Source organism: Budorcas taxicolor, chromosome 11, assembly GCF_023091745.1.
Source record: "Budorcas taxicolor isolate Tak-1 chromosome 11, Takin1.1, whole genome shotgun sequence".
Taxonomy (NCBI): Eukaryota; Metazoa; Chordata; class Mammalia; order Artiodactyla; family Bovidae; genus Budorcas; species Budorcas taxicolor.
Genome location: NC_068920.1, coordinates 41,986,843 through 42,000,245, shown reverse-complemented (window position 1 = coordinate 42,000,245; position 13,403 = coordinate 41,986,843). Strand labels below are relative to the sequence as shown.

The window sequence follows — 13,403 nt, the reverse complement described above, 5'->3', positions numbered from 1 at the left end:
AAGGGATGGAAGGAGCCCCGCCCAAACCTCCACAAGGAGACCAGCAAAAAAAATTGGAGATAAACTATCACTGAATCCCCTGCACAGCCCCACCATTAGGTGCTCTGCAAACACCAGGGCTAGCGCACTTCCTGCGGTCAGGGCGGGCAGCTGTCATCTCTGGGCCCCGAGCAGCAGTGGGGGCCTAGCAGAGGGCAACCCGTGGTGGAGGAAGGCAGGCTGGGCGGGTTCTCTCGGAGCTGGGAGCCCACAGTCTGCTGGAGGAATCAGTCCCCTGCTTCACTCATACTCACCCAGTAATCCAGTCACCTTTACTGAGCACCTCCAGCCCTCTGACGCAGGGAGATGACATTCTGGAAGGCAAGTAAGTAGTCTGCCTGGCTAGAAAGTGAGGTTCTACTGTTTATCTACAAATTGGCATTCAGCTTGTACTTCAATTTTCCAGCACCTGATAATCCCAGGTGAGCTCACAGGCTACTGAGGGCAAAGACCAACCGTCTCGAGTGGCACCTTTTAGCCGTTCCAGTGCCATTTACCGCACGGCCACACCCAGAAAGCTTAGGAAGAGACGTACATGGAAGCGTTTATTTTCCCACAGGACACCGTTCCCGGGCTCCCTCTCAGCAGAGGCACAGTTCTCAGAACGGCTCCATCCACGAGCCCCCGAGGCCGGTGCCTGGGCTCCGCTCACACGAAGTTCTGCGCGATGGCCAGCACCTTGGAAAACTCGCCTTCCCTCTGCCGGAGGCTGGTGGGGATGGGTGTCTTGATTCGGGTCCCCACAGGGTTCCCGTTGTCCTCAATGAGGACCACGTTGTTGGAGTCAAACCTGGGGGTCATCGTGGGGCCAGGCATGCGATGCCCCACGATAAGCGCCTTTTTCTTCTGCCCCTTGATGGCCAGCAGGATCCGGTCGCCCACCTTGCCCACCCCGTTCTTGTTATAGACGTGGATGCAGCGAGGAGGGCGATGGTAAGGGGTGTTCCCCAGGGCGCTGTTGTCTACCACACGCACCCGCGTCAGCTTCTGAATTGCGCCAAGGCTGCTGGTGGTGCTGGTGGAAGAGGAAGAAAGTCTGAGGCCTGCAGCTCTGCCGGCCAGGGCGCAGCGGCCTCAGCCAGGCCCGGCTTGCAGCGCGCACATCAGCAGGGCCCTGACACCGCGGGCGCCCTCACTGTAAGAAGTTTGTTACAGCTTCTGGTGCCAGGTCAGGACCTTGATCTGGGTGGGTTTTAAAGGGGACCCAATATTCTGTTACAGTGAACGGCATGGCAGCCCTAATTTAAAGCCTCTGGTTTCCAACAGGCCTCGAAGGATTAAGGCCAGGCCTTGTCCCTGCCAAGCCTGCAAAACTTGTTCCCCCTGAAAACACTGACTCCCAGATGTCCCATCTGCATGGTGCTGGGAACCATTAGATCCGAGTGGGTATGTCTGCCTAGGGAGTCCCTTGACACAGCACAGCAGAAATTGAAAATAAGCTAACAATCTTTTAACGTCCCCCCACTAGAAAGAGCACTATTAAAGGCAAATGGGCTACTGTTGAGCCACCTGATGACAGCAGGAATTCTAGTTTCCTCTGCCACTAGGACCCCAGTGCTGGTTCTCTGGGGTGACCCACGGTTCTCTTCTCTCCTTCCACATGCCTGCCCTGGGCGATGTCATCTATTCCTATTGTTTCTGACTAGTGAACTCCATCTCCAGCCCTAGCCCCTGCCTATCTTCCAGTCCTGCAGTTCCACTCCAAGCTCCTCAAGTGTCCTACCGAGGCTGCAAATTCAGTCAGTTCCACAGTGACCTCATTGCCTCCCCTGCAAGCCTCCTCCAGCTGCTGGGCTTTCTACCTAGACAGTGGCTTCTCCAGAAACTCTAGCTCGCGAGCCATAAACCTCTCGCCATCCAGCCTCTACTGGCACCACCTCCTGAACACCTCTGACCCTCCCCTCCACCCCATCAACAAATTCCTTCATCCAGCAGCTCACACTCTTACACCAAACCATTATGTTCGTGTCCTAAGCAGCTCCCTGCATACCTCACTCTGCCAACCAAGACCTCTTTTTAGAATATAAAACGGAGGCCACTCCCTTGCTTGGGACTGTTCAGTGGTTCCCCTTGTCTATACTGTCAACAACCTGGCCCTAACGTACCTGTCTTCTCAGGTCCTCCACCTCCTGCCGCTCACACATCTGCTCTGAGCCCCAGGGCCGGGAACCCCTGGAGCTCTCCAAGCCTGCCCAGCCTCACAGCCCTCTCTGGGGGCCAGGACAGGGCCTTCCCCCACTTCCCTTCCAGGAAGGCGGCCTCTGTCCGCCTCCTCCCCCTTCCCCCCTCTTCCTCCTCTATTAGCAGCCCCTGTCTTGAGCCTTCCAAAGAACTGTACAAGCCTCTATTATTATACTGGTCACATTTTTCTTAGAGTTATTTGTTTCCAACTTTGCTCCCATGGCCAACTGTGAGAACTCTGCCAGGGCAGGAAGCAAGTCTTATTCATCTCTCTATGACCAAACCCAGGCACAGGGCTCAGTAAACGCTTGCGGAATGAGTGCATGAACAGGGCCAAAAGGCATGTTTGCCAACAGGAATGCAACCTGCACTCTCCGCCCTGGCTTAGCATCTAAACGGGAAGGGGGAGGCTGCCACGCTTTCATCATGCTTGAGTGGTCATAAGCCTGTGATGTAAAAATACATATATTCCATTTTTAAAACAGAAGAGTTTTGCTCTCTACTTTTATTCACTTATATATATGTTTTAAACTGAAGTGCAATGTGTTAATTTCACATGCACAGCAAAGTTTTTCAGTTATACACATAAATATTTAGATACTTATTCTTAAAAGAGAAGGCTTTAATGCACTTAGGGAAGAACAGAATCAAGAGACAGCATTTTCACTGGAAGAGCCTGGTAGGCGTGGAGGTTTCATCTTCCTCTGGGTCCATTCCCAGTCCCATCCCCAACAGCACCATCGGCCCTTTACCTTCCCCCATCCCCCGACCCGGGCTGCCCAAACCCCGGCTCCATCTATTCCTTTAGTCTGCCCGGACCCCAAGCCCACCTCCCTGAGTATCCACTGCCACTCTAGTCACCACAATACTCAGCCCTGATGGGAGGCTTACTCAAACACACAGCTGGAAGAACTCATTAGGAAAAGTTACCTGAAACAGCGCTGGCTGAATGCTCTGCTCATGTGGACGCAGGGGCCCCAGAGCCCGCTAGGGAAAGCCATGGGATTCCAAGATGGCAACTCCTGCAGGGAAAGAGAGGGGCAAAGATTTATTTCTAAGTCAGTGTCCTCACTCAGAGCCAGAGTTTGGTGTATTTGGCTTTCATTTTGTTTGGTTTGAAAGACTATTGGGGACTTGTGTGGGAGATGGCACTTTGGGCACAAGATCATTAGTCACTAAATATAAATCGTGGTGGTTAAAAGATAGGCAGATGATTAGATGAACTCCAACAACAGTTTTGCTGATTCATATTCTAACTGGGGTCAGAGGGCTGGAATGGCCCGCAGCAGTTCTCACTGTGGGTAACACAAGAGCACAGTGAGTGTCTTCACCATTACATCACTTCCGCAGGCAGGAGGGAGAAAGGAATCCCATGGGACACAGCCAGGCAGGGATCACTTCCCACATCCTCCACAGAGGACACTGGTCCCCTGTTGACACTCAAGTGCCTCTTGAAATCAGAACTTCCACTCCTTGGAGGAGAGCAGATTACCCGGAGGAACCACCCAGGTTGTCCACCACCACATCACCTTTCCCTCAAATGTAAAAGCCAGACACCTGGACAGCTCAGGGTTAGCAAAGCAGTGCAAAGGACGCCCTCGCCAAGTCAGTGACCTCGGTCTCTATTTGGATCAGGGAAACTTCCTGCCCCACACAGCAGCTGAAAGTGGGGTTTGGGAGAACAAGGTGGAGATGAAAGAGTAAACAGCAGCCCAACACTGGTGACGCCAGCTTGCAGAGCCTCAACCCCATGGCTCCACAGCACCAAAAACTATGGCCCATCCCCAGGTTTCCGCAATACCTGGGTGTCAGTGAGGGGAATATTTAAGAAAAACCTACAACCAATTGGTAATTCCAGCTGCAAAACAGGCCTGTTTTCCACCCAAATGTTTGGCCACAGAGGGCCTCATTCAAGAGCTCTGCTGAGAAAGCCTCTACCACTGTAGTATTTACACACAGCTCTGCCTTGCCTAAGTTCAAAGCACCTTAGATAAGATTTTATTTAATAAAGGTGGGGAAAACTCACTATTTACTTTCACAGAAATACCTAAACACTCCAGAAATGCTTATTAACTATGATTTAACCTCAAACCTCAAGCTTATTCTCCAGTGTTTCCTTAAGACAACCCAAGGAGGAGTGGCCCAAGTGATCAGAAAATTACATGCAAAAGAAGATGGTCAACTTATAGAACAACTGACACATAGAATCAAAGACTATCAAGATGACGCCAGCTTTACCTTCACAGCTCCATGGCCCTGGACAAGGAACTATCAGCTTCGGCTTCCCCAACTGTAACTCGGGGTTTCCCCACCAGTAACACCTACTCACCCAAGGCGGTCGCGAGGTAAACCATGCAAAGCACGGAGCCCAGTGTGCACACCCAATACCTATCAGCCCTCTCCATCATCATCGTCATCATATCACATCCGTTTTGAAGATGAGGAAACTGAGATAACAGAGAGAGACGGGGACTTGCATTAAGCCTCATAACTAGCCAAGGGCACAAGCAGAACCAGAAGTGGACCCAGCTTTGGCCCAGGGGTCTGCCCTCCACACTGTGTGGCCTCACTCTCCGTACAAAGCCCACTTCACACGGGGGCTCGGGGCGAGAAGCAGCTTTGGGGGTCACCTGGTCTTTTTCTGCTTGCTTCCTTTATGAAAATGGATTCGGTAGAGTAGTTACACTGTGTCTCAGCGCTTTCCATTATCATCTCATTTAAGTTTCCCCAAAACTATGAAATGGGCACTATTATTCACCCTACTTTATACTTGAGAAAATGAGGTCCAGAGAGGTTAGATAATCTGCCCAAGTTGCACAGCCGGGAGCAACAAAAGCTGAAATCTGAACGGCAGTAGTTGGCTTCCCGAAGCCACACTCTCTTATTCAGTGGAGTTAACGTGCTAACTTCAATTTAAATGTTAATACTTTTCCGATCATTAGATCATCTTTGTTCCATCGGGAATACTGCTATCACAGGCATGTTTTACTCAGCCCCAACCAACTCAGTGCTTGCTGAGTCAACTGAAACGTAGACAAACAGCAGGTGAAACTTATTCACTTTTATCCAATTTAGGTTTTGAAGACAATTTGTAGTGTAGGTGGCAAGAAGAGCTCCTCACACTGAACAATAATGGAAAATTGGCGTGTGTTTTTTTTTTAAAAAGAGCTCTGAAAAGCAGTCTTTCTGGTCCAGGTTGATGCTATGTCCAGTCTCTGCCAAGCCTCCCCATCTCACTCTGGGGCCCCTGCTCGCTCTCCTGGGAGAAAAGAGGCTCCTCAGAACCCCCAAGCGAGCCCAGCTGCACCCACATTCCCTCTCCTGAGGACTGCAACACCCAGCCTCTCCACTCAGCACCATTTCCTCCACCGTACTCAAGGGAGTCCAACAAGTGCAGAGGAGCCTACGGGCTTCCCAGAATTTTCCCTGCCTTGGGAATAACAAACTCTCCCATTCAAGGCACCTCCCGGAAGCCTGCAGGGCGGTCTGTACACAAATCACAACCAGCCTGTCTCTGCGCCTTGCTCAAAGCCACCCCCACTCTCTGGGCTCACCTCTGCCCAACTCAGCAGCCCTGGCTCCAAACACACCTCCTCCGAGCAGCTCTGTATGAGGCTGCAGCATCCGCTGCCGCCCCTACTGCACACCGAGGACATCTGGGCGTCTGTGCCAAGGAACTCCGTGGCTCCAACTTTCATCACCAAACTCAGACGTGGAATAAATTTGGATTTTTTTTTTTAAGATAAGGCTGATATCCCTTAACATTCCAGTTCTTGCTACTCACTATCCAAAACTCAGAGACCACAGAGATCTTGACAACGTGGTATCTGAACTCTCTACAGGAATTCAGGACTCACACACACACAGAGAGGATCATTTGTACTGCCCTCGAACACAAGAGTAACACATTCCCATCTCCAGGGAGCACCTCCATTTTCACAAGAAAAGGCCCAATTCAGAGACTTTTCACTAGGTCTTTGGCGGAGCTTATAGTGACCTCCAGACCCAAAGGACTTAAAGACATCCAGTGGACAGCAGTAAGCATTCCTCTGAACTTGAAAGCATAAAATAACCAAATATATTTGTATATTAAAAAAAAAAAGCTGTGGTCCCCTCCACAGCACCCCAGCAAAGAATCCCAGCAAGTCCTCACAGAGTGGGAACGCAATAAATATTTAATGAATAAAATAAATGAGGTAGCTAATAGGCAGATTCCCCCACCCATGGCTCCACACAGGGAAATCTTATCTGTTTACCAGGAACCCACACATCACATGCAAACAGGCTTTAGGAGACCCATGGTGCTAGTCGTGGGAGGATGAGCCCATGCTACGTCTAAAGGCCCCTGGAATCATCTCCTGGGCCTGGCGCCATCACTGCCCACTGTGGAAAAACACCTCATCCCATCACTGAACAACTGGTTCAGATCAGGGAGGAGTGATGGAGGCAGTAATTTACTTCACAGCAACTTTGACTGACCTTGATGTTATTTCTTAGGACAAATCCATCCTGTAGACACAGGCCCTGATCCACTTCGGATCAGACTATATATACTGCTCTGTTTCACAAACAACATTATTCTGAGTCCTGTGTTTGCACAGCAAGCTAACTCCAATGGTATTTCCTCCTCTACACTCTCACTCAGAGGAGACAAAGTATTCGGAAGACTATGGTGCCAGAGATGGCTTTTCAGGCCACTTCCTGATCAGCGTGGAGTACTGTCCTCCAGGTTGAGCACATGAATCACAACCTCTGGTGGTGGGGGAACAGGGAGGGCAAGAGCAAGAAGATGAGAGAGACAGAAATTACTTAATATAACCCAAGAGTCATGCTTATTTTCCATCCTGGTTTAAGCTCTCCCTTCAGTTGTGAAGGTCCGGGTTGACTGCAGATTTCACAGGGACACATAGGTGAGTTTTTCACTTGGCATCACTTCGGGTTAGGGTGGGTCCCACTGGACTCTGTGATGGCAGAACGGTGCCTGCCCTGTCCAGAGCTGCCTGCTCAGGACCTACAACAGTGCTGGGTACCCAAATGGAGCTCAGGGAGCATCTGTTAAATGAATACTATTTACCTGCAATTGCAATTCACCATCCAGGTCTAGAGAGACTCAATATTGGAGGGTTGGTGGTCTTTCCTGTGCCCTTCATTCAGCCTTCCACTGGCTTGGGGGAGCTTCCTAGAAACTGACAGCTCATTTTTAGCTAATTTTAATACAGACAGACTGAACTAAAAAAGCTGAGGGATGCTTTGTAGAAAGCTAGAAAGTACCATTACTTGAGCTTTGCATGCGTGCCTGCTAAGTCTCTTAAGTCACGTCCAACTCTTTGCAACCCCATGGACTGTAGCCCACCAGGCTCCTCTGTCCATGGGATTCTCCAGGCAAGAATATTGGAGTGGGTTGCCATGCCCCCCTCCAGGAGATCTTCCTGACCCAGGGATCGAACCAGTGTCTCTTACGTCTCCTTTAATGACAGGTAGGTTCTTTACCACTAGTGCCACCTGGGAAACCTACTTGAGCTTTAAGATCAGCAAAATATTGTACTTAGTATCACAGATCCATGTACATTTATACATTGTTTCTACCCAAACAATTTCCCTCTTTAGGTCTGGGTTCTAAAGAAGAGAGAGAAAACAAAGAGCTCAACACAATCACAAAGGACAGTTTAAAGGGGATTCTGTTAGTAAGTGGAAGAAGGAAAAACACTAAGAGAAATTAAATCCAAGGTCCAGCCACAAAACAGACAAACTCTGCCTAGTATAAAGATATAAATGTTCTTCATTAAAGCAGAAAAACACTGAGGCCTGGCAGCTTCAACAAATTAAAAAAAAAAGAGAGAGAGAGAGAGACCTCCTTGGACCCGTCACCCTGTCATGCAGACAGCTCCTCCCATCTCCTGCAGGTTTCGCCCCAATCATTCTAGACCAAAACTACTCTTAATAAGTTGCTTAAATACTCATTATTGTTTTGCTGGGGAAGGAGTCTCTTTCAGTAGTTTTGTGTTTATACACTATCTCACAATTCTCAAAGTATTTTCACACAGATCACTTTCTTGGCTGACTTCATTCCCGAGCACCCAACAGAAACACAAAGACAGATGACAAAGAGCAACCGTTTGGGGAGGGTTGATTCCACTAAGGATTTCTGAACAGTTCTGAAGGTTCAGCAGAGTGCCAAAATTAAGTCAGAATTGCTAAGCGACTTGTCCTAGGAATGGAAGAAGGGTAGAAAGCTGTTTCTACTACACCAGCATAATACCTGAGCAGGTAAAGTGCTGCTTTAACCACTAATAAACTTCACAGAAATGAACATACCCCACACCGTCCCAAGTACTCTTTCTCCTTTCTCAGAGCTGCCACATCATCTATTAAAAATCAAAACAGCCATCTTTTCAATAGATATCTGCTCTACACACAGCACAGCCTAGGACCAGCTCTCAAGCTGATTCTGATACACCTGCAAAGGTGTGAGTTTTCAGTGTCTACTATCAAGAAGCAAACATCCAGGATTTCCCTGGTGGTCCAGTGGTTAGGACTCTGCGCTTGCACTGCAGGGGGGCTCGACCCCCGGCTGGGGAACTGAGATCCCACACGCCCGTGCAGCAGAGCCAACAACTGTTTTCAAAAGAAGCAAACATCCCTCAACAGCTCGATGTGCTGTTTCTACCATGACTACCAATAAGGACCCCAATTCTCCATTTTTTCTTCTTTTGGGAAAGTCCTGGATGTTTGCTTCTTCATAGTAGCAACTGTGAAAACTCACACCTTTGCAGGTGTATCAGAATCAGCTTCAGAGTTGGCCCTAGGCTGTGCTGTGTGTAGAGGAGATATCTATTGAAAATAAAGATAACTGTTTTGAATTGTAAAAGATTATGTGGCAGCTTTGAGAGAGGAGACAGAGTACTTGGGCTGTGTGGGGTATGTTCTTGTCCGCGAGGTTGCACAGCCTGTGGGATCTTAGTTCCCCGACCAGGGACTGAGCCCAGGCCCTCAGCAGTGAGAGCCTGACATCCTAACTGCTGAACCACCAGGGAATTCCATCCAGTTCTCAAGCTGACTCACAAAGAAAAAAACATTTCCAGGGTTCTTGTCTCTGTTTATTTACCTTTATGTGTTTATTAACATCTGTATTTGTTTGTTCCACTTTGTTACAGGAGTATTTAAAATCATGGTTCTTAAAAATATCTGACAGTTCTTGATTATTCAAGTTGGTTTTGCAATATGTAGGTTTTAATCTATTCTAGCTTTGATCCCCTGCCATCTCCACCTCACAGGTGTGCAAACACCTATATTTCCAGAAGTTTGCAACATTCCTGGTACGGTCAAACTGGGAAAAACTGTACAAGGCAAAGTTAAATTCTACTTAATCACCTCTACCAAGCCAGTGGCAAGGAGCTAGGTTTATGGAGATGTCAGATGGGCAGGCAATGGCAGGGGGGTGGTTGGGGTGGGATGAAAAGCCCAAAGAAAAGGTATCTCCTCCATCCCCGCCTCCCCTCTTCTCCTGCCAAGTCTATGACCTTGGAATCCACTTCTCCAGGCCTCAGTGACTCTGTCAAGCAGGGGTCATTGGGAAGAGCAAGGAGGCATGGAAATGAAAGTGTTTTAGCTTCACTCGCAGAAGGGGCTGTTTTCAAGTCGGGGAATCCCTGTCTGGATTCTGACCAGTGAAAACAGCCTCACTTCCCGATTCTCAGGGCAACACTATGGGTGTCAAAGATCACTCAGTCCTGAAAGTGTGTTTCAGCTTAAGGTACACATAGAAGGGCTTCACTGGTGGAGCAGTGGATAAGAATCCACCTGTCAATGCAGGAGATACAGGTTCCATCCCTGGTTTGGGAAGATCCCACGTGCCTTGGAGAACTAAGCCCATGCACCATGCCACAACTACTGAACCCACATGCCCCAACTACGGAAGCCTTTGCGCCCTAGAACCTGTGCGCCATGAGAGAAGCCACCACCTCGAGAAGGTCGCTCAACACAACGAGAGAAAGCCCGTGCAGCAACCAAGACCCAACACAGCCAAATACATTAATATTTTTCTTTTAAGGTAGATATGGAAAAGTGGTCCCTCTTTTCTAATGACATAGATGGTTTTTTTTAAGCTTTTGACAAGGAAACTTTCCCATTCTGAGCTGTGTTTCATTGGGGAATAATAGGCTACCTGGCACCTTTTTTGTTTTAATTATTCATCTGGCTGCACAGTTACCATACACGGGCTTCGTTGTTACACATCACACATGATCCTAGTTCCCAGACCAGGGATAAAATCAGTGTCTCATGCACTGCATGGCAGATTCTCAACCACTGGACCACCAGGGAAGTCCCCTGGCACCTTTCATAAGAGAGCATATTACTTGACCCAGATCAATGTTTCTGGGATCTGAATCATAGCCTTCTCACACAAGCTGGTTGTCATTGTTAACACACGTGTAAAATTGCACCAGGGTGAGCCACAACCCAGAACAAACCGTCAGCTTCTAAAAAAGAAGATCAATTGTAACCTGATTTCTGAAACCCTCCCAAGCCCCTCCATGGCCATAAAAACTATTCCAGTAACAAAAACAACAGGAAAATCCATCTTATGTGGGTCCAGGTGTCAGAACACCAAGCCAAGAGTGGGGTGAGACAGGCTTCAAAGGACTCTTGCATCATGTAAGATGCTAAAAGCTGAGGAGAGTATAAATAATTATGTTCAGTGCCCAACAGGCTCCCTTCTGAAATATGAATTCCAGGGAAGGTTTGTACCATTCATATTCAGGAGCAATAATAAAACATTTTGGCCGTTGCCCCTTCATGTATTCCACAGTGTACTCAATTCAATTCTCACTTTGGGCTTTCTGAAATGTTTCCTCTGTTAATATGTGGTGACTCTTAACTAGGCACAGGCAAAAATCGATCGGGAATCCACCACGTGTTAACATACCTAACTGCATTATTAAAAAGATAATAATACATGAGAAATACCTTCTAGTGATCCTCAGGGGTCCCCAAACCAGGTAACAGGGGCTCCACTTCCACTTTCCAGATACCTATTACAAGTGCTACTCGGCAAGGGATCGCACCAGCTCTACAACCATAAAATCAACACAATATGTAAAAAGTTCCATAGGAAATACACATCCAAGAAGCTCTAAGGGTAAAATGGACAGTTCTACAAAAGGGAAAAACAACAACACAAAGAGAAGATTCCTTGTCATCCAAACTGCTTGCTCCTACCCAAAACAGCTCCCAGAATCCAAGCCTACAAGGACTCCTCCCACCAGGCAGTCTGCCAAACATGGCTTAACCCCATCTCCCTTTCTGTCCTTCCTAAGTAACATTTCCTACTCCAACAAAATCCTCTTTCTTCCATTGTACATAATTCCATGAGTGAAGAGTGAATTTTCCTCTAGCACAGCCTCCCTGAAAAAACCAACCTACCCTACTCCTTACTACATATCCCTGGTGTCCTGACTGCATCCTCACAGACAATTTTAAATGACTGAAAACTCAGGTTGATGAAGGCAAGACCACAAACAGGAGAACACAGGAAATCAACACGCTTCAAACTTTAGTGACACACAGAAAAACACTGTATAACACCTCCTAATATACTTACACACACTTCCACGTGTGTATACTTGAAGCAGGTGTCCAGAAACAATACTTACCCTTCCTAAGTACAATGCACTGATATTTTCTATTCTACTTCACTTTTTATTAAATGATGGCCATGATCCACTAAATTGATTTCCAGCTAACCAATGGCACAGTTGGAATGGGAATTCAGTTTGAACTGCATGTAAACCTTACCAGTGCCTTCCACAAGCTACTAATGAGCCCTTGAAAAACCCAGCAGAGAGCAGACACACTAACCAACCACAACCAAATAGGCAGTGCCCATTTTCTGTCCAGCAACCCCACAAGTATCTGCCAACCTTCCAGCTTTCCCCCAGTAACCCAAAGTGACTCCATCATACGCTATTTTATTAATCTCTTTATAAATTCAGCCCATCAATCTCTTAGGGTGGCAAAGTTCATTTACTGCCCACCACGTAAAGCAGTATTTCCCTTCTGTCCGCAAGCTTGTTCTCTAGCTTGAAGGGAAGAAAGCCTTCCATGAGCCCACAATTAAACAAACAAGTTGGTATTTCCTATGCCTTTGTCATCTATTTTATGGGTAACATACAGGAGTTATGCACACGCGCAGACACACACACACACACCCTCTCTCTCTCATCTTTCCAGTCTTAATCCCTGGCAGATGCAGCCTCGGGTGAAATGAGAAACCAGGGAACCCCCTGGAGCCGGGGGAGCCACTCATCGGCATGACTGTGAAAGCGGTGGACTCACTCTCCACACCAGAGAAGCGCCTGGCAAAAGAGTCACAAAGTCATCTCAAGACCCAAGTCGGGAAAGGAAAGGGAGAAAGAGAGAAATAAGACAAACCGGAGGAGCCGTGCCAAACTGATCGGCCTAGGCCACCTTGTGAAGCCTGGCGGCAGCCCGCCCCAACCCCCAAAAAGCAGGTGAGAGCGGGCCGGGGGCGCGGGGTCTCAGAGGCCCCAGAGAGCGGGGCCGCCCTCGGACACTGGGAGGGAGCAGGGTCCGGGTCAGAGACCTCCCTCTCCGTCGGGACCCTCTGCCCCTAGAAGGCCCACGATCTCCGCACTCCGGCCCTTCCTCACCCACCCCGGGGGAGCGCGCCACGGCTCCAGCCGGGAAGAAAGGAAGACGGGAAGCAGAAAGTCAGGAGCGTGACGTCCCTTCCCCCCAGACACACTCCATACCGCCTTCGCCGCCCAGGAATATCCTGCCGCGGGCCCCACTGGCCGGGCGCGGCCTTCCCCCCCACGCGGCCTCACACTCTGCGCTTGCGCGGCGGACCCAGCCGCGAGGGCGGTGATCTGAGGGTGCGCGCGCCTGGCGTGTCCTGGCGTGGGGGTGTGGCCTGTGCGGCCCCGCCCCTCCTCCCGCTCCCCCTCCCTCCTCCCGCTCCCCCTCCCCCAGACACTGCCGCGGCCGCCGCAGGAGCCCGGAGCTCCAGCCGCCCAGCGACTCCCCCTTCCCCTCCCCCAGCCCCGCCCCGCCCCAACCCGGGGCTCGGAGCCGGAGCCGAGTCTGCGCCTGGGGGTGAGTACGCGACCCTTCCCCAGCCCCGTCTCTTTTCTTTGAGGATCCCACCACCACCCTAAAGAAAA

General features: G+C 49.3%; 2 protein-coding genes across 7 annotated transcripts in view; one reads left to right on the top strand and one right to left on the bottom strand.

Moving 5' to 3' along the window:
• Window positions 1-571: 571 nt before the first annotated feature.
• On the bottom strand, window positions 572-13,125 carry MRPL14 (mitochondrial ribosomal protein L14). 4 transcript variants are annotated; one of them, XM_052649384.1, is made up of 3 exons: window positions 12,993-13,125; window positions 3,151-3,242; window positions 572-1,054 (listed from the first exon to the last, which is right to left on the bottom strand). In XM_052649384.1, the coding sequence occupies exons 2-3, from the start codon at window positions 3,219-3,221 to the stop codon at window positions 688-690; spliced, it is 438 nt and encodes a 145-aa protein (XP_052505344.1). In that variant the 5' UTR covers window positions 3,222-3,242; window positions 12,993-13,125; the 3' UTR covers window positions 572-687. The 4 variants fall into 4 exon arrangements, with proteins under 4 accessions (XP_052505344.1, XP_052505345.1, XP_052505347.1 ...); XM_052649385.1 differs by having other exon boundaries at window positions 12,895-13,031; XM_052649387.1 differs by lacking the exon at window positions 12,993-13,125 and adding an exon at window positions 7,295-7,377.
• The window catches only part of TMEM63B (transmembrane protein 63B), a 25,169-nt gene continuing 24,238 nt past the window's right edge, over window positions 12,473-13,403 (top strand). For 2 of the 3 annotated variants that reach the window (XM_052649380.1, XM_052649383.1), the window contains exon 1: window positions 12,473-12,731. The gene's annotated coding sequence lies outside the window, so the exon portion shown is untranslated. Of the gene's footprint in view, window positions 12,732-13,281; window positions 13,336-13,403 lie in introns of all 3 variants that reach the window. The other variant, XM_052649382.1, reaches the window with a different exon arrangement.

Bases quoted from the DNA above. Each gene is read 5' to 3' on its own strand.
- MRPL14 (XM_052649384.1), bottom strand. From the start codon at position 3,221: ATGGCTTTCCCTAGCGGGCTCTGGGGCCCCTGCGTCCACATGAGCAGA. The intron at 1,055-3,150 runs GTAACTTTTCCT...CTCTTCCACCAG, and splicing joins TTCAGCCAGCGCTGTTTCAG to CACCACCAGCAGCCTTGGCG.